General features: G+C 44.5%; 1 protein-coding gene across 1 annotated transcript in view; it reads left to right on the forward strand.

The window, feature by feature from the left end:
* Positions 1 to 14879, forward strand: part of TNFAIP8L3 (TNF alpha induced protein 8 like 3) — a 159765-nt gene extending 144886 nt beyond the window's left edge. The window contains exon 2 of the mRNA XM_063930411.1: positions 13492 to 14879. Coding sequence (XP_063786481.1) covers positions 13492 to 14054 — 563 coding nt within the window. The 3' untranslated portion in view covers positions 14055 to 14879. The remainder of the gene's footprint in view (positions 1 to 13491) is intronic.
* The last annotated feature ends 4619 nt before the right edge of the window (positions 14880 to 19498 follow it).

Raw genomic sequence — 19498 nt, forward strand, 5'->3', positions numbered from 1 at the left:
CAGCGTGGCGAGCGCAAAGGAGCCCCTTGCGGGCTCGCTGCGCTCGCCACGCTACGGGCACGGTGGCGCACTACACTTTTATTCTCCCTCCAGGGGGGTCGTGGACCCCCACGAGGGAGAATAGTTATCGGTATGCCGGGTGTCGGGATTCCGGCGCCGGTATACTGTGCGCCGGGATCCCGACATTCGGCATACAGAAGACCACCCGTTATATCTGCCCCCCTGCAGTGCACATGGTTTTGCCCAATTGCTAACAAAATTCCTGCTGCGATCAACTCAGAATTACCCCCAATATCTCCACTTCTACAAACCTGCACTTCAGTAAATACCCTTTAGACTCTATTACATAAAAAAAAATTAACTTGCAAGAAAAATCTTTTTTTTTTTTCATACAAAATTAGAGTTAATTACAGTTTTCCCATGGTTTAATATATATATATATATATATATATATATATATTAAAGAGAGAGAAAAAATGTGATACGAAATGAGAAAGCTAGCCTCTAGTACAGCCAAAACGAAGGATTCTTCTACGCTGCCAGCCCAGCAACAGTGTTTCCTGCACTGTCTGCTTTTTATTGGCTGACAGCGAATGGGAGACCCAGGGATTCCCTGTTTTGATCACACAGCAATAGAAATTAATTAAAAAAACTTCCAGATCACTACTGATGTCAGGAAAATCTGTTTGGCAGATCAGTGAGTTGGAGCAATGAATTCCTGTTTTTTGGGCGGTTGATTTTGATTGATTGTGAAAAAAAATACGATTTTACTTACCGGTAAATCTATTTCTCGTAGTCCGTAGAGGATGCTGGGACTCCGTAAGGACAATGGGGAATAGACGGGCTCCGCAGGAGATAGGGCACTTTAAGAAAGCTTTGGATTCTGGGTGTGCACTGGCTCCTCCCTCTATGACCCTCCTCCAAACCTCAGTTAGGGAAACTGTGCCCAGAGGAGATGGACAGTACGAGGAAGGATTTTTGTAAATCTAAGGGCGAGATTCATACCAGCCACACCAATCACACCGTATAACTTGTGATAACTTACCCAGTTAACAGTATGAACAACAACATAGCCACGGTATCACCGAAAACTATAACATAACCCTCATGTAAGCAATAACTATATACAAGTCTTGCAGAAGAAGTCCGCACTTGGGACGGGCGCCAAGCATCCTCTACGGACTACGAGAAATAGATTTACCGGTAAGTAAAATCTTATTTTCTCTAACGTCCTTGAGGATGCTGGGACTCCGTAAGGACCATGGGGATTATACCAAAGCTCCCAAACGGGTGGGAGAGTGCGGATGACTCTGCAGCACCGATTGAGCAAACAGGAGGTCCTCCTCAGCCAGGGTATCAAACTTATAGAACTTTGCAAAGGTGTTTGTTCCCGACCAAGTAGCTGCTCGGCACAACTGTAATGCAGCCGCCCAAGAAGAGCCCACTTTCCTAGTGGAGTGGGCCTTAACCGATTTCGGTAACGGCAAACCTGCCGTAGAATGCACCTGCTTAATCGTGTTACAGATCCAGCGAGCAATAGTCTGCTTTGAAGCAGGGGCGCCAACCTTGTTGGCCGCATACAGAACAAACAAAGCTTCAGTCTTCCTGATTCGAGCCGTTCTGGTCACATAAATCTTCAAAGCCCTGACTACATCCAGGGACTCAGAATCCTCCAAGTCCCTTGTAGCCACAGGCACAACAATAGGTTGGTTCACATGAAAAGATGAGTCCACTTTTGGCAGAAAGTGAGGACGAGTCCTCAACTCTGCCCTATCCACGTGAAAAACCAAGTATGGGCTTTTATGCGATAAAGCCGCCAATTCTGAAACACGTCTCGCCGAAGCTAACGCCAACAACATGACCACTTTCCATGTGAGGTATTTCAACTCCACAGTTTTAAGTGGTTCAAACCAAGGTGACTTGAGGAAACGTAACACCACGTTAAGATCCCAAGTTGCCACCGGAGGCACAAAGGGAGGCTGAATATGCAGCACCCCCTTCACAAAAGTCTGTACCTCAGGAAGAGAGGCTAATTCTCTTTGAAAGAAAATGGATAAGGCCGAAATCTGGACCTTTATGGACCCTAATTTTAGGCCCAAGGTCACTCCTGTTTGAAGGAAGTGAAGTAGACGGCCCAAATGGAACTCCTCCATAGGAGCAGCTCTGGCCTCACACCAAGAAACATATTTCCGCCATATACGGTGATAATGTTTTAACGTCACGTCTTTCCTAGCCTTGATCAGGGTAGGAATGACTTCCTCCGGAATTCCTTTTTCCGCTAGGATCCGGCGTTCAACCGCCCTGCCGTCAAACACAGCTGCGGTAAGTCTTGGAACAGACAGGGCCCCTGCTGCAGCAGGTCCTGCCTTAGAGGAAGAGGCCACGGATCTTCTGTGAGGAACTTTTGTAGTTCCGGATACCAAGTCCTCCGTGGCCAATCTGGAACAATGAGGATTGTTCTGACCCTGCTTATTCTTACAATTCTCAACACCTTGGGTATGAGGGGAAGAGGAGGAAACACATAGACCGATCTGAACACCCAAGGTGTCACCAGAGCGTCTACCGCTACCGCCTGAGGGTCCCTTGACCTGGCACAATACCGCTTTAGCTTTTTGTTGAGACGGGACGCCATCATGTCTATTTGAGGCAGGCCCCACCAATCCGCGATCTGTGCAAAGACTTCTTGATGAAGTCCCCACTCCCCCGGATGCAGGTCATGCCTGCTGAGTAAGTCCGCCTCCCAGTTGTCCACCCCCGGGATGAACACCGCGGACAGCGCGCTTACATGGCCTTCCGGCCAGCGTAGAATCCTGGTCGCTTCTGCCATGGCCACTCTGCTCCTTGTTCCGCCTTGGCAGTTTATATGAGCCACTGCCGTGACATTGTCTGACTGAGTCAGAACCGGTCTTCTCTGAAGTAAGTTCTCCGCTTGGCGCATGGCGTTGTATATGGCCCTCAACTCCAGGACGTTGATGTGGAGACAAGTCTCCAGGCTTGACCAGAGACCTTGGAAATTTCTTCCCAGTGCCACTGCTCCCCAGCCTCGGAGGCTTGTGTCCGTGGTTACCAGGACCCAGTCCTGAATGCCGAACCTGCGACCCTCTAGAAGGTGAGCACTGTTCAGCCACCACAGGAGAGATACCCTGGTCCTGGGAGACAGGGTGATCCTTTGATGCATTTGTAAATGGGACCCGGACCACTTGTCCAAAAGGTCCCATTGAAAAGTCCTCGCATGGAATCTGCCGAAAGGGATGGCCTCGTATGATGCCACCATCTTCCCCAGGACCCACATGCACTGATGCACTGAAACCTTCTTTGGTTTCAATAGGTTCCTGACCATGGTCATGAGTTCCTAAACCTTTCGATCGGAAGAAAAACCTTTTTCTGGTTTGTGTCTAGGATCAGGCCCAGAAAGGTCAGACGCGTTGTAGGAACTAGCTGGGACTTCGGTATATTGAGAATCCAGCCATGTAACTGCAACGTCTTCATGGACAGAGACACGCTGTCCAGCAACTTCTCCCGAGATCTCGCCTTTATTAGGAGATCGTCCAAGTATGGGATAATTGTGACCCCCTGCCTGCGCAGGAGCACCATCATTTCCGCCATTACCTTGGTGAAAATCCTCGGGGCCGTGGAAAGCCCAAATGGCAACGTCTGAAATTGGTAGTGACAGTCCTGCACTGCAAATCTCAGGAATGCCTGATGAGGGGGGAATATTGGAACATGAAGGTATGCATCCTTTATGTCCAGGGACACCATCCAATCCCCCCCTCCAGGCTGGCGATGACCGCCCGGAGTGATTCCATTTTGAACTTGAACCTTTTCAAGTACAAGTTCAGAGATTTCAGGTTTAAAATGGGCCTGACCGAACCGTCCGGTTTCGGGACCACAAACAGGGTTGAATAATATCCCTCTCCCTGCTGGAGATGAGGAACTGTGACAATCACCTGTTGAACATACAATTTTTGGATTGCTGTCAACACTGACTCCCTCTCTGACGGGGAAGTCGGCAGAGCAGATTTGAAAAACCGGCGAGGAGGCAAGTCTTCGAATTCCAGCCTGTATCCCTGAGCATGTGAAGAAAAGAGAGTACCCGAAGGTAATTGGGCGCTTTAGGTGTGAGATGCTTCGTCGAGCTGCAGTCACAAGAAAGAGAGGAGAGTCACTCCCATATGTTATAGCACAAAAAAAGAGGGGTTTTTTTGTGACTGCGCTAGGTTTTGATGATCACAACACTAATGTATATTTCAATAAAACAAATTTATTCCTAAAATAGCACAATAGTTATACGTAAGGTATTAGATAAAATATGCACATATAACAAGTATTAAATAATACAGTTATTAAAATATAAAATTAACATGTAGAAGGACTACCCAATTCGCCAGGTGTTATATTAGGACTCAGTGGAGATATATGCAGTGACCGTTCCTGATATGTTTCCCCTATATTAGCACAGTCCAGCTTATATAATAGTCTCAGAATTTTAGGCAATGTCCAATGGATGGACTTGTTACCGTTAGAGGGTAATGTGCTCCAGAGTCTGTAGTGGAGAGCTCCTCATGCATTACGGTGTATGTTGTCCTTTAAGCGACGATTGCCATTTGCAGTCCGAGAATAAAGCAAGACGTCTGGACGAAGCTTCGGGGAATGGTTCGGTCCTCCTTAGAGTCACTCCTGGCAGGGGTCCCTGGTAGCACCTGACGCGTTTCGCTGCAACCAACTGGCAGCTTTCTCAAAGGTATGTGCAGTCTAAAGCATGAGGGGTTTATATACCACCTCTAATATGGTGGCTAATTAGCCCCTTAGAACACATGAGTGCAATTACATGACCACATTTAAGGCTAGATACATAAAATCATAATAATCTTGAGAGCTGAGACAGACCAACTTCAAGTGACATGTGTTAAATAACAAATGTGTAAATTATTTGTAAAAACGAGTGGTTTCAAAAGGTTTTTATTAATATGTAAATAGATGAATAAGGGCAAACAGGAAGTGTGCAAGCGGACCTTAGCCAATGGCTATGTTTGTTGTGAATCCTGTTGCCTGGGGGACAAGGTTATTAGCTTCCCTTATAGGTTGGGGGAGAGATAGAGACGAGAACCGGAGTTGTATAGTAACATTCTATTCCGGTCACGTGACTCGTCACGTGATCGGAGTTTTTCTTCTACTATGTCCGCAACATACGGCGGAGTATAGAGGCGGTTGCTAAGCAACTGGCATTAAGGTGGGGAAACAATTGCGAGACGGGACTGTGGTTACGATGTTCTGTTTACTTCCGGTCACGTGACAAATGTCACGTGATCGGGATATGTTTGTATTGAATACACAGCATACGACAGAGTGTAGAAACGGTTGCTAGGCGACCTGATAGTAACTTTATATTAACCCGGGCACATATTGACTGGCTAGTCATGTTTAAGGCCTTAATTTATGTATAATAGTAAGCGTAATTATATCCCGATCCGTGGGTCCCTGTGAGCGTTACTTCCGCCCTCCAATGCATTGGGGGCATAGTACTTCCGCCAACCAAGGAACCAGAGAAGGGGATAACAACCACGTTTTGGTATGTTTATTAGTCCCTATTAAGCAAGGGCCTATATCTATCAAATATGTTTAGAAATTTGGCCCCTCACGGCCAATATTAGGGCTATGAACAAAGTAATAAATTTTAGTAACAGATATTTTAGATAGTGGATTATCACATCAAATGGAAGGAAGAGAGATTGAATTCTTACATAGATTAGTAAACTATAATTTAGCTAATTACTATTGCATATATTGTTTTTATCAAAATCCTATAGTAAATAAGAAGATATAGGGACTGTATATATGTCCCCTCTATTAAATATATATGTTTTATAATTATTTTGTTAATTATTATTAATTCAGAAGTTATGATAGAGTGAACAGATTCCCAGGGAGACGAGACCCTAGTTTATTTGCAGAATAATTATTTCCAGAGAAAACCCTATATATTCCATATGATAAAAGGGAGATTAGGAGTTATTAACAGTATTTTTAATTATATTATAGTATTTAATTCTACGGCATCATTGAGCCCACCAGGATAGATAGAACCCATTTTGAACATCCAATAGGTTTCTTGTTGACATAATTTTTTATAGCGATCCCCACCCCTATTGGTTATCGGGATATGCTCCACTCCAATTAATTTAAGGCTGATGGGATTGCCCTGGTGGGATTCATGAAAATGTTGGGAGACACTATGAGTTGACAATCTTTTGATAATATTTCTGCGGTGTTCAAGAAACCTGATTTTGAGTTTTCTAGTGGTGCGCCCTACGTATTTAAGTCCACATTCACATATGAGTATATATATAACATATGATGAATTACAATTGATGAAATGTTTAATTTCATATGGTGCCCCATTATCTTCAGTTTTGATGGTCTTGGTTCTATTGTCTATGTGGTTACAAGTGATACACCTGGTTGCTCCACATTTAAAAAACCCTTTAATGTTGGATGGGAGCCAGGAATCTGGTTGGGCTATGATTTTTGAATCAGTTTTCAGAAAGCTGGGTGCTAGTGAGTTTCTAAGGGATCTATTTTTCTTAAAAATAAAAACAGGATCCTTTGGCAGATGGGGGGCTATAAGGTAATCTTGTTTGAGAATATTATGGTTTCTCCTTATAATTTGTTTAATTTGAGAGCAATGACTATTATAGGTAGAGATAAATGCTATTGATTTCTCATCTTTTATTGGATTAGTTTTATCCTTTTTATTGGTAAGTAGTGTATTCCTATCTAGTTTTTTGACTTCTTCAAGTGCTTTATTTAAGAGAGCTATGGGGTACCCTCTCTGTTCAAATGATTTTAACATTTCAGATGCCTGAACTTCAAATGATATTGTATCTGAACAATTACGTCTAAGGCGTATAAGTTGTCCCCTGGGGATGTTTCTCTTCCAGGGGGGGTAGTGGGCACTAGAATAATGTAAATATGCATTCGTGCCCACTTCTTTGACATAATTAGTGGTGTGAATTGTGTCATTTTTAATTTCAAGTGACACATCCAAAAAATTAATACATTGTGAGTGATATTGGTGGGTGAAGGATAAACCATAAGTGTTAGTGTTAAGAAAATCAACAAATAACTGTGCTGAATTTGGATCCCCATTCCAAATAATAAAAAGATCGTCAATGTACCTGCCATACAGGACCAGGTTCGCCTCCCAGCCTCCCCTCCAGATAAGTTGTTCCTCCAATTCACCCACGTAGAGGTTGGCATAGCTGGGGGCGAACCTGGTCCCCATGGCGGTACCCTTGACTTGTAAATAGTGAGATTGAAGAAACAAAAAATAATTGTGATGGAGAATATATGAGATAGAGTCAATAATAAATTTCTTGTGTATCTCACTCAGATCTCCATCTTGGGTAAGTCGATTAGAGATTGTAAGTAGACCTTTATCGTGTGGAATATTTGAGTAAAGGCTTTGGACATCCAAAGTTAGAAATGCATATGTATCGAGCCATTTCACGTCCTTAATAAGTGATAAAAAATGAGTGGTATCCTTAATGTGAGATCTGAGTGTAGATACTCGAGGTTGTAGATATGAATCTACATAGTAGGATAAATTAGATGTGAGAGAGTGAATACCTGAAATAATAGGACGCCCCGGGGGTGAAGTGAGGGATTTGTGTATTTTGGGTAAATGATAATATACTGGGGTGACAGGGTGTGCAGAATAAAGAAAGTTGTATTCATCTTTGGATAAGATTTCATCATTTAGAGCCCCCCCTAGAAGAGTAGCAAGCTCCAAAAGGAATTCTTGGGTAGGGTCACTACTTAATTTGGTGTAGAACTCAGGATTTTCTAGCTGTCTTGTGGCCTCTGATATATAGTCGATCTTATTCTGTATAACAAGCCCCCCCCCCCCTTGTCGGCCTCCTTAATGATGATAGATTTATCCTTAGTTAGATTACTGATAGCCCTTTTCTCTTGTCGGGATAGATTAGATTTATTTTTATGTTTATGTGGATGGAGATGGATATCAGAGCACATTATTTTGAAGTCATCCATAGTCACCTTATAAAAGGTTTCTATGCTGGAACCTTTACATTTGATAGGAAAAAATTCTGACCTCTGTTTGAAGTTCTTTCTAGATATATCATATAGTTTCTCTGTTTTATTGGAGGTACATTGTTCTGTACCCGCCAATTCCTCCAGTATGTCCAGAGCTATCTGGTCCCCATCATCAAGTACTATGGGTGTAGCTTCCTCCTTTTGTTGTTTTATATGTTGTTTGGCAAAGAATCTTTTGCGACATAGGGTTCTTATATATCTATTAAGTTCTACAAACAAGGTAAAGATGTTTGGGGGAGTGGATGGAGAGAATTTTAAACCTTTGTTTAGAAGTGAGATTTCAGAATCTGAAAGTACCTTTGTAGATAAATTGAAAATGTGGGAGGTCTTTAAATTTATTGCCTTATTTTTATTTTTATTTAGTTTCTTGTATTTTTCTTTCTTACCCCCTCTTCTGCCTCTGAATCTGTACTTCTTCTTCCTCTTTTTGATGTTATCTGTTGGTCGTTCACTTGTAGTGTTTGGTCCCATTGGGATTTGTTTGGGCGTTTCCCTAAAAAAACTTCTGTTGTAGTTTCTTTTCTGCTAGTATCTCTTTCTTTGGGTCTCGCCCCTCTGCCCTGTGTGTCTTGGGTTAATCTGTCCTGGATTTTTGGGGATGGTGGATGAGGGTATCTAGAATGTGAGAGTCCCGTTTTATTTCTATTGTTTCTCCTAAAAGAAGGTGAACTATTCTGCCAATGGTGTCTCATGTATTCCTGTTCTCTGTATTGAGGGTAATTAGATTTCCCATGGGGAGAGGAGTAAGTCTTTCTAGTGGAGAATTTCCTGCGTCTATTAGATGTTGATTTGTTATATGGTCGACCTTGTGATCTTTCATATGGTCTCCCTCGTTGTTCTATCTGTTCCTCCCTATTCTTTAATTTATATGTTCTTACAGTGCCTTTCGTGTAATCATCAAAGTCTCGCCTAAATTTTGTACATTTAGTATCTAAAAGCGTTTGTTCGAATTTGTCAATTTTTTCTGTAACTATCCTATCCCTTTCTTTAAATTCAGGTATATTGGCATGTGGTTCAAGTCTCTTTTTGACTTCCTCAATCTCTTGTTCTATTTGTTTCGCTCTTTCCATTCTATATTTAAAGACAAGCTCCATTAAGGTAAAGGAGCACCTGTCAAGAATATTTTCCCATTGTTCCTGAAATACTTTGTTCTCTTGAAAAATAGAGGGTTTGAAAAGTCTGAGTCCCCTCGGGATCATTTTTTTATCGATGTATTTTTGTAAATTTACACCATCTAGCCATTGTTTCAGCTCAGATTTCAATATGTCTTCTAATTTATAGAATTCCTCTGATAGTCTCAAGTATGACTCAGACTTCTCACCTCTATCATCATTCCCTGTGTCCCATCTAGAGAAGTAGGTCTGTCTTCTATTTGCTCTTTCATCAAATTTGGCGAAGCAGCTCATATCTTAGCAGCCCAAAAGTGACTATGTGTATATGTGAAGAAAAGAGAGTACCCGAAGGTAATTGGGCGCTTTAGGTGTGAGATGCTTCGTCGAGCTGCAGTCACAAGAAAGAGAGGAGAGTCACTCCCATATGTTATAGCACAAAAAAAGAGGGGTTTTTTTGTGACTGCGCTAGGTTTTGATGATCACAACACTAATGTATATTTCAATAAAACAAATTTATTCCTAAAATAGCACAATAGTTATACGTAAGGTATTAGATAAAATATGCACATATAACAAGTATTAAATAATACAGTTATTAAAATATAAAATTAACATGTAGAAGGACTACCCAATTCGCCAGGTGTTATATTAGGACTCAGTGGAGATATATGCAGTGACCGTTCCTGATATGTTTCCCCTATATTAGCACAGTCCAGCTTATATAATAGTCTCAGAATTTTAGGCAATGTCCAATGGATGGACTTGTTACCGTTAGAGGGTAATGTGCTCCAGAGTCTGTAGTGGAGAGCTCCTCATGCATTACGGTGTATGTTGTCCTTTAAGCGACGATTGCCATTTGCAGTCCGAGAATAAAGCAAGACGTCTGGACGAAGCTTCGGGGAATGGTTCGGTCCTCCTTAGAGTCACTCCTGGCAGGGGTCCCTGGTAGCACCTGACGCGTTTCGCTGCAACCAACTGGCAGCTTTCTCAAAGGTATGTGCAGTCTAAAGCATGAGGGGTTTATATACCACCTCTAATATGGTGGCTAATTAGCCCCTTAGAACACATGTATCCCTGAGCAACAATCTCTATTGCCCAGGGATCCACCTGCGATTGAACCCAGATGTGGCTGAAAAACCGAAGACGAGCCCCCACCAGATCTGCCTCCCCCCGGGAAGCCCCAGCGTCATGCGGTGGATTTTGCAGACGCAGGGGAGGACTTCTGCTCTTGGGAACTAGCTGTGTGCAGCTTCTATCCCCTGCCTTTTCCTCTGGTAAGAAAGGACGATCCCCGCACCTTCTTATTTTTATTGGAACAAAAGGACTGCATTTGATAATGAGGTGCCTTCTTAGTATGCTGCGGGGGGACATAAGGTAAGAAATTCGACTTACCAGCCGTAGCCGTAGAGACTAGGTCCGAGAGGCCGTCTCCAAACAATTCCTCCCCCTTGTACTGCAAGGACTCCATGTGCCGCTTAGAATCGGCATCTCCCGTCCACTGTCGGGTCCACAGGAGTCGCCTAGCAGAAATAGACATAGCATTTATTCTGGAGCTTAATAAACAAATGTCTCTCTAAGCATCTCTCATATACAAGGCAGCATCTCTGATATGCTCTATGGTCATTTGAATGGCATCCCTATCTAAGGTGTCAATCTCCGCAGATAAGGAATCTGCCCATGCCACAACTGCACTACAAACCCAGGCCAACGCCATAGCCGGTCTAGCAATAGTACCGGAGTGAGTGTAAATGTGCTTCAAGGTAATTTCCTGCCTGCGATCAGCCGGTTCCTTGAGGGAAGCCGTATCCTGAGAAGGCAGTGCCACCTTTTTGGACAAGCGTTTCAGCGCCTTGTCCACTTTTGGTGAAGATTCCCAGCGTATCCTATCAGTTTGTGGAAAGGGATACGCCATAAGAATCCTTTTGGGAACTTGTGGTCTCCTATCTGGAGAGTCCCAAGCCTTTTTGCACAATTCACTTAACTCAAATGATGATGGAAAAGTGACTTCAGGCTTTTTCTCTTTATACATGTGTACCCTCGTGTCAGGGACAGGGGGTTCCTCAGTAATATGCAAAACCTCTTTAATAGCCATAATCATGTACCGTATACCCTTGGCCACCTTCGGCTGTAGTTTTGCATCTTCATAGTCGACACTAGAGTCAGAATCTGTGTCTGTATCTGTGTCATAGATCTGGGATATGGTGCGCTTCTGAGACCCCAACGGGCCTGGCGCTACAGGGACAGGCATGGACTGGGTACCTGACTGATCCCTAGCTTCTGCCTTGTCTAACCTTTTATGCAATAGATTTACATTTGCATTCAAGACATTCAACATATCCACCCATTCCGGTGTCGGCGTTGTCGACGGCGACCTGACATTCAAACACTCCCCCTCCACCATAAGCGAGCCTTCCTCGTCAAACATGTCGACACATGCGTACCGACACACTTCACACACACAGGGAACCCCTTTTCTGAAGACAGTATCCCTGTCAAGGCCTTTTGGAGAGACAGAGAGAGAGTATGCCAGCACATACCCCAGCGCAATAACCCTGGAGACCAACACAAAATGTTTTTCCCCAGCAGCGCTGTGTAATATGTAAACCGCCAATTATGTGCCCCCCCCCTCTCTTTTAAGCACCCTTTCACCGTGTGTAAGCAGGGGAGAGTCCGGGGAGCTTCCTCTCAGCAGTGCTGTGGAGAGAAAATGGCGCTGGTGAGTGCTTAGGGAGAAGCCCCGCCCCCTCGGCGGCGGGCTTCTGTCCCGCTCAAACTTAGGAAAATATGGCGGGGGCTCTTTTATATACATGTACAGAGCCCACCTGTACATGTATATAGTCTTTTTGCCATGCAGAGGTTTATATTGCTGCCCAGGACGCCCCCCCCTGCGCCCTGCACCCTTACAGTGACCGGAGTGTGTGAGGTATATGGGAGCAACGACGCACAGCTGCAGTGCTGTGCGTTACCTCAGTGAAGCTGAAGGCTTCTGCCGCCTGAGACGTCTTCTGACTTCTGTACTTCTGGCTCTGTGAGAACGGCAGCGCGGCTCCGGGGGTGGACGCCCAGTAAGACCCTGCGTTCACCACCTCTGGAGCTAATGGTGTCCAGTAGCCGTGGAAGCAGAGCCTATCTTTGACAAGAAGGTCTGCTCCTCTCTCCCCAGTCCCTCGATGCAGGGAGCCTGTTGCCAGCAGTGCTCCCTGTGAAAAAGTAGTAAAAAGTAGAAGAAAAATCCAAACAAAAATGCTTTCAAGCAGAGAACTCTAGAGAGCTCTCTACAGTGCACCCATCTTGCTCTGGGCACAGTGTAAAACTGAGGTCTGGAGGAGGGTCATAGAGGGAGGAGCCAGTGCACACCCAGAATCCAAAGCTATCTTAAAGTGCCCTATCTCCTGCGGAGCCCGTCTATTCCCCATGGTCCTTACGGAGTCCCAGCATCCTCAAGGACGTTAGAGAAATACTTATTAGATTCTCCCTTCGTATTGACGGACATTCTAAAAAGAAAATATCTTCAGCATTTGTTTGACATTATCCAAGAATATCTGGATATCGTGAGAAACTGAATATAGAAATTGAACATACATTATATTATATCTGTAAAACCTAATATAACTTTGACCTACCTACAGTATTTAGAATGAAACCAATATATTGTACTAGTAATTAAAAATTGACTGTTTATGTTGATAGGCTACTATACATAAGTGATAAAATATGGCAGAAACAATCACTGCCGGACACACCTGCAATTCTTCCGCTCTCTGCCCAGCCAGTGTGGTCAGTATATTAATCCTGATTATAGATTATATTGCTACTGCAGGGAACGATGTGCCCATCATGATGTTTTTGTGCAGGTGATGGTTGTTAGGGGGCACTGCCAGGATTATGTAGCCAGTGCATCCCCAAAAAAACCACAGTTATTGGGGTAAATTTACTAAGGTGGGAGTTTTTTTTTTTTTTTTTAGAACTGGTGATGTTGCCCATAGCAACCAATCACATTCTATCTATCATCTTCTAGAAGCAGCTAGATACATGTTAAGTAGAATCTGATTGGTTGCTATGAGCAACATCACCAATTGAAAAAAAAAACTCCCACCTTAGTAAATTCACCCCATTGTTTGATTTTTGGAATCATTTCTACTGACATCAATAAGTTTAACGTCTTCATTGGCTCATTATCACTTTAACAGTCAAAATAGTGTGGAATGCAGGAACTCATTAGTGGCATAGACATAGTATAAAACAATGTTTCCTTTTTCATACACAGGACCAGAACTTTTCAGCTCAAAAAGCTTTGCTGTACAAGCACAGAAGAAGGTTCTGAGCAAGATGGCTACAAAGGCGATGGCAAACATGCTTATCGACGACACAAGCAGTGAAATCTTTGACGAGCTTTTCAAAGCCACTAAGGAACATGTGAGGAATAAGAAAGAGGCTCACAAAATCCTAAAGGACCTCATCAAGGTAGCTGTAAAAGTTGGCATTCTGCACAGGAATAATCAGTTCAGTCCAGAAGAGATGGAGATCGTGGAGAAATTCAGGAAAAAGCTCAATCAGACGGCTATGACGGCGGTCAGTTTCTACGAAGTAGAATACACTTTTGATAAAAATGTTCTTTCTGGACTCCTACATGAATGCAAAACTTTACTCCACGAATTAGTACAGCGTCACCTGACGGCAAAATCTCACAGTCGCATTAACAGAGTCTTCAATCATTTCGCCGATGTGGAATTCCTTACTGCCCTTTATAGCCTTGATGGAAATTGCAGGCCATACCTCAAAAGGATTTGTGACGGAGTGAATAAATTGCTTGATGAAAGAGTTCTTTAAAACAATGTCTAATCTATATGTTTTTCACAAGGTGTTCAGAAAAAAAGGCTTTTATGGACATGTTGATTGAAGGGGGCAGATTAAAGCACAGCAGATGTCTGTATCAGGTGTCACTTTTATTTTGGTCTAGGAATATTTGTGTTATGCATACACGGAATGAGGCCTTCATTCACAACCCGCAACTGTTTAATTACTATTTCATTAGCTATGCCGAGTTATAAGACAGATATCATGAACTCGCATTGACCAGTTGCAAAGAATCCGTTGACCTGCCAACACCGCTGTAAGAACTGGACTTTATTATTTGCTGGGTTTTTTTTTTTTTTTGTTTTGTTTTTTATCAGTTCTGGTAATGTGGCTTTTTTTCTCAGTGGTCTTATTAATCACAGCCACGCCATAAGCTTGTATACTGTAAACTACTATTGTGATGAAGTTGCCCGGTACCATCTGCAATATTAGTTCACTTGATTGAAAGATAATTAAGTTATATATCGCCTTAACTTGAAAGAATAAAAAAAAAAAAATATGTAAGTTATGTCCTGCTGATTAAATTAAGAACACTCCAGTAGGAAAGTGATGATTTGTTCATAGGATGAAAAATTAAAGCCTAGCCATGTCATTACTAGAACCTAGTTCCATCACATAATGGATAAAACACATAATGCTAAATAATCAATCTAAAATCTAATTCCATACACAAAAAAAAAAAATTGATAAGCAGATACTACAGAATGAAGATTACATATATATTTTATAATAAGATTTTACTCACCGGTAAATCTATTTCTCGTAGTCCGTAGTGGATGCTGGGAACTCCGTAAGGACCATGGGAAATAGACGGCCTCCGCAGGAGACTGGGCACTCTAAAAGAAAGATTAGGTACTATCTGGTGTGCACTGGCTCCTCCCACTATGACCCTCCTCCAGACCTCAGTTAGGATACTGTGCCCGGAAGAGCTGACACAATAAGGAAGGATTTTGAATCCCGGGTAAGACTCATACCAGCCACACCAATCACACCGTATAACTCGTGATACTACACCCAGTTAACAGTATGAAATATAACTGAGCCTCTCAACAGATGGCTCAACAATAACCCTTAGTTAGGCAATAACTACATACAAGTATTGCAGACAATCCGCACTTGGGATGGGCGCCCAGCATCCACTACGGACTACGAGAAATAGATTTACCGGTGAGTAAAATCTTATTTTCTCTGACGTCCTAGTGGATGCTGGGAACTCCGTAAGGACCATGGGGATTATACCAAAGCTCCCAAACGGGCGGGAGAGTGCGGATGACTCTGCAGCACCGAATGAGAGAACTCAAGGTCCTCCTCAGCCAGGGTATCAATTTTGTAGAATTTAGCAAACGTGTTTGCCCCTGACCAAGTTGCAGCTCGGCAAAATTGTAAAGCCGAGACCCCTCGGGCAGCCTCCCAAGATGAGCCCACTTTCCTCGTGGAATGGGCTTTTACTGATTTAGGATGCGGCAATCCAGCCGCAGAATGCTCCAGCTGAATTGTGCTACAAATTCAGCGAGCAATAGTCTGCTTAGAAGCAGGAGCACCTATTTTGTTGGGTGCCTACAGGATAAAAAGCGAGTCAGTTTTCCTGACTCCAGCCGTCCTGGAAATATAAATTTTTAAGGCCCTGACTACGTCCAGTAACTTGGAATCTTCCAAGTCCCTAGTAGCCGCAGGCACTACAATAGGTTGGTTCAAGTGAAAAGCTGATACCACCTTAGGGAGAAACTGGGGACGAGTCCTCAATTCTGCCCTATCCATATGGAAAATCAGATAAGGGCTTTTACATGACAAAGCCGCCAATTCTGACACACGCCTGGCCGAAGCCAAGGCCACTAACATGACCACTTTCCACGTGAGATATTTCAAATCCACAGTTTTAAGTGGCTCAAACCAATGTGATTTTAAGAAACTCAACACCACGTTGAGATCCCAAGGTGCCACAGGAGGTACAAAAAGGGGCTGAATATGTAGCACTCCCTTTACAAATGTCTGAACTCCAGGCAGTGAAGCCAGTTCTTTCTGGAAGAAAATCGACAGAGCCGAAATCTGGACCTTAATGGAACCCAATTTTAGGCCCATAGTCACCCCTGACTGTAGGAAGTGCAGAAAACGACCCAGCTGAAATTCCTCTGTTGGGGCCTTCCTGGCCTCACACCACGCAACATATTTTCGCCAAATACGGTGATAATGGTTTGCGGTTACTTCTTTCCTGGCTTTTATCAGCGTAGGAATGACTTCTTCCGGAATGCCCTTTTCCTTTAGGATCCGGAATTCAACCGCCATGCCGTCAAACGCAGCCACGGTAAGTCTTGGAACAGACAGGGCCCCTGCTGTAGCAGATCCTGTCTGAGCGGTAGAGGCCATGGGTCCTCTGATATCATTTCTTGAAGTTCTGGGTACCAAGCTCTTCTTGGCCCATCCGGAACCACGAGTTTCGTTCTTACTCCTCGTTTTCTTATTATTCTCAGTACCTTTGGTATGAGAGGCAGAGGAGGGAATACATAAACCGACTGGTACACCCACGGTGTCACTAGAGCGTCCACAGCTATTGCCTGAGGGTCCCTTGACCTGGCGCAATATCTAGTTTTTTGTTTAGGCGGGACGCCATCATGTCCACCTGTGGCCTTTCCCAACGGTTTACCAACAGTTGGAAGACTTCTGGATGAAGTCCCCACTCTCCCGGGTGTAGGTCGTGTTTGCCGAGGAAGTCTGCTTCCCAGTTGTCCACTCCCGGAATGAACACTGCTGACAGTGCTAAGACGTGATTTTCCGCCCATCGGAGAATCCTTGTGGCTTCTGCCATCGCCATCCTGCTTCTTGTGCCGCCCTGTCGGTTTACATGGGCGACTGCCGTGATGTTGTCTGATTGGATCAGTACCGGCTGGTTTTGAAACAGAGGCCTTGCCAGACTTAGGGCATTGTAAATGGCCCTCAGTTCCAGAATATTTATGTGTAGAGACGACTCCTGACTTGACCAAAGTCCTTGGAAATTTCTTCCCTGTGTGACTGCCCCCCAGCCTCGAAGGCTGGCATCCGTGGTTACCAGGACCCAGTCCTGTATGCCGAATCTGCGGCCCTCTTGAAGATGAGCACTCTGCAGCCACCACAGTAGAGATACCCTGGTCCTTGGAGACAGGGTTATCAGCCGATGCATCTGAAGATGCGATCCCGACCACTTGTCCAAGAGGTCCCACTGAAAGGTTCTTGCATGAAACCTGCCGAATGGAATTTTGCTTCGTAAGAAGCTACCATTTTTCCAGGACTCGTGTGCAGTGATGCACCGATACCTGTTTTGGTTTCAGGAGGTCTCTGACTAGAGATGACAGCTCCTTGGCTTTCTCCTGCGGGAGAAACACTTTTTTCTGTTCTGTGTCCAGAACCATCCCCAGGAACAGTAGGCGTGTGGTAGGAACCAGCTGTGACTGTGAAATGTATAGAATCCATCCGTGCTGTTGTAGCACTTCCCGAGATAGTGCTACTCCGACCAACAACTGCTCTTTGGACCTCGCCTTTATAAGGAGATCGTCCAAGTACGGGATAATACAGTGCTTTCTTAGGCTGTGAGGAAACCTGAGGTAAAAAAAATTTCTTCCCAGCTGTTGCTGTGGATACGAGGTCCCAGAGACCATCCCCAAACAATTCCTCACCCTTATAAGGCTCTATGTGCCTTTTAAAGTCAGCATCACCTGTCCAGTGTCGGGTCTCTAATACCCTCCTGACAGAATGGACATTGCATTAATTCTGGATCCCAGCCGGCAAAATATCCCTCTGTGCATCCCTCATATATAAGACGACGTCTTATGTTCGCAAAATAGTATCCCTGTTTGACAGGGTTACAGACCACGCTGCAGCAGCACTATCTGCAGGTCTCAGTCTAGTACCTGAGTGTGTAAATACAGACTTCAGGATAGCCTCCTGCTTTTTATCAGCAGGTACCTTCAAAGTGGCCGTATCCTAAGACGGCAGTGCCACCTTTTTTGACAAACGTGTGAGCGTCTTATCCACCCTAGGGGATATCTCCCAGCGTAACTTATCCTCTGGCGGGAAAGGGTACGCCATCAGTAACTTTTTAGAAATTACCAGTTTCTTATCGGGGGAACCCACGCTTTTTCACACTTCATTCACTCATTTGATGGGGGAACAAAACACTGCCTGCTTTTTCTCCCCAAACATAAAACCCTTTTTTAGTGGTACTTGGGTTAATGTCAGAAATGTGTAACACATTTTTTATTGCCGGGATCATGTAACGGATGTTCCTAGTGGATTGTGTATATGTCTCAACCTCGTCGACACTGGAGTCAGACTCCGTGTCGACATCTTTGTCTGCCATCTGAGGGAGCGGGCGTTTTTATACCTTCCACCTATCCATCCACTCTGGTGTCGGCCCCACAGGGGGCGACATCACATTTATCGGCATCTGCTCTGCCATCACATAAGCCTCCTCATCAAACGTGTCAACACAGCCGTACCGACACACCGCACACACACACACAGGGAATGCTCCGACTGAGGACAGGACCCCACACAGCCCTTTGGGGAGACAGAGAGAGAGTATGCCAGCACACACCAGAGCGCTATATAATTTTGGGATTAACACTATATTGAGTGAATTTTTCCCAATAGCTGCTTGTATATACAATATTGCGCCTAAATTTTGTGCCCCCCCCCCCTCTCTTTTTAACCCTTTGAGCCTGAAAACTACAGGGGAGAGCCTGGGGAGCTGTCTTCCAGCTGCACTGTGAAGAGAAAATGGCGCCAGTGTGCTGAGGGAGAAGCCCCGCCCCTTTTTCAACTGACTTTCTCCCGCTTTTTCTGGAATACTGGCAGGGGTAATTTTACATCTATATAGCCTCTAGGACTATATATGATGTAGATTTGCCAGCCAAGGTGTCATATATTGCCCTCAGGGCGCCCCCCCCCAGCGCCCTGCACCCTCAGTGACCGGAGTGTGAAGTGTGCATGAGGAGCAATGGCGCACAGCTGCAGTGCTGTGCGCTACCTTGGTGAAGACCGAAGTCTTCTGCCGCCGATTTTCCGGACCTCTTCTTGCTTCTGGCTCTGTAAGGGGGACGGCGGCGCGGCTCCGGGAACGAACACCAAGGCCAGTTCCATGCGGTCGATCCCTCTGGAGCTAATGGTGTCCAGTAGCCTAAGAAGCCCAAGCTAGCTGCAAGCAGGTAGGTTCGCTTCTTCTCCCCTTAGTCCCTCGATGCAGTGAGCCTGTTGCCAGCAGGTCTCACTGTAAAATAAAAAACCTAAAATAAACTTTCTTTCTAGGAGCTCAGGAGAGCCCCTAGTGTGCATCCAGCTCGGCCGGGCACAGAAATCTAACTGAGGTCTGGAGGAGGGTCATAGTGGGAGGAGCCAGTGCACACCAGATAGTACCTAATCTTTCTTTTAGAGTGCCCAGTCTCCTG

Source organism: Pseudophryne corroboree, chromosome 6, assembly GCF_028390025.1.
Source record: "Pseudophryne corroboree isolate aPseCor3 chromosome 6, aPseCor3.hap2, whole genome shotgun sequence".
NCBI lineage: Eukaryota > Metazoa > Chordata > Amphibia > Anura > Myobatrachidae > Pseudophryne > Pseudophryne corroboree.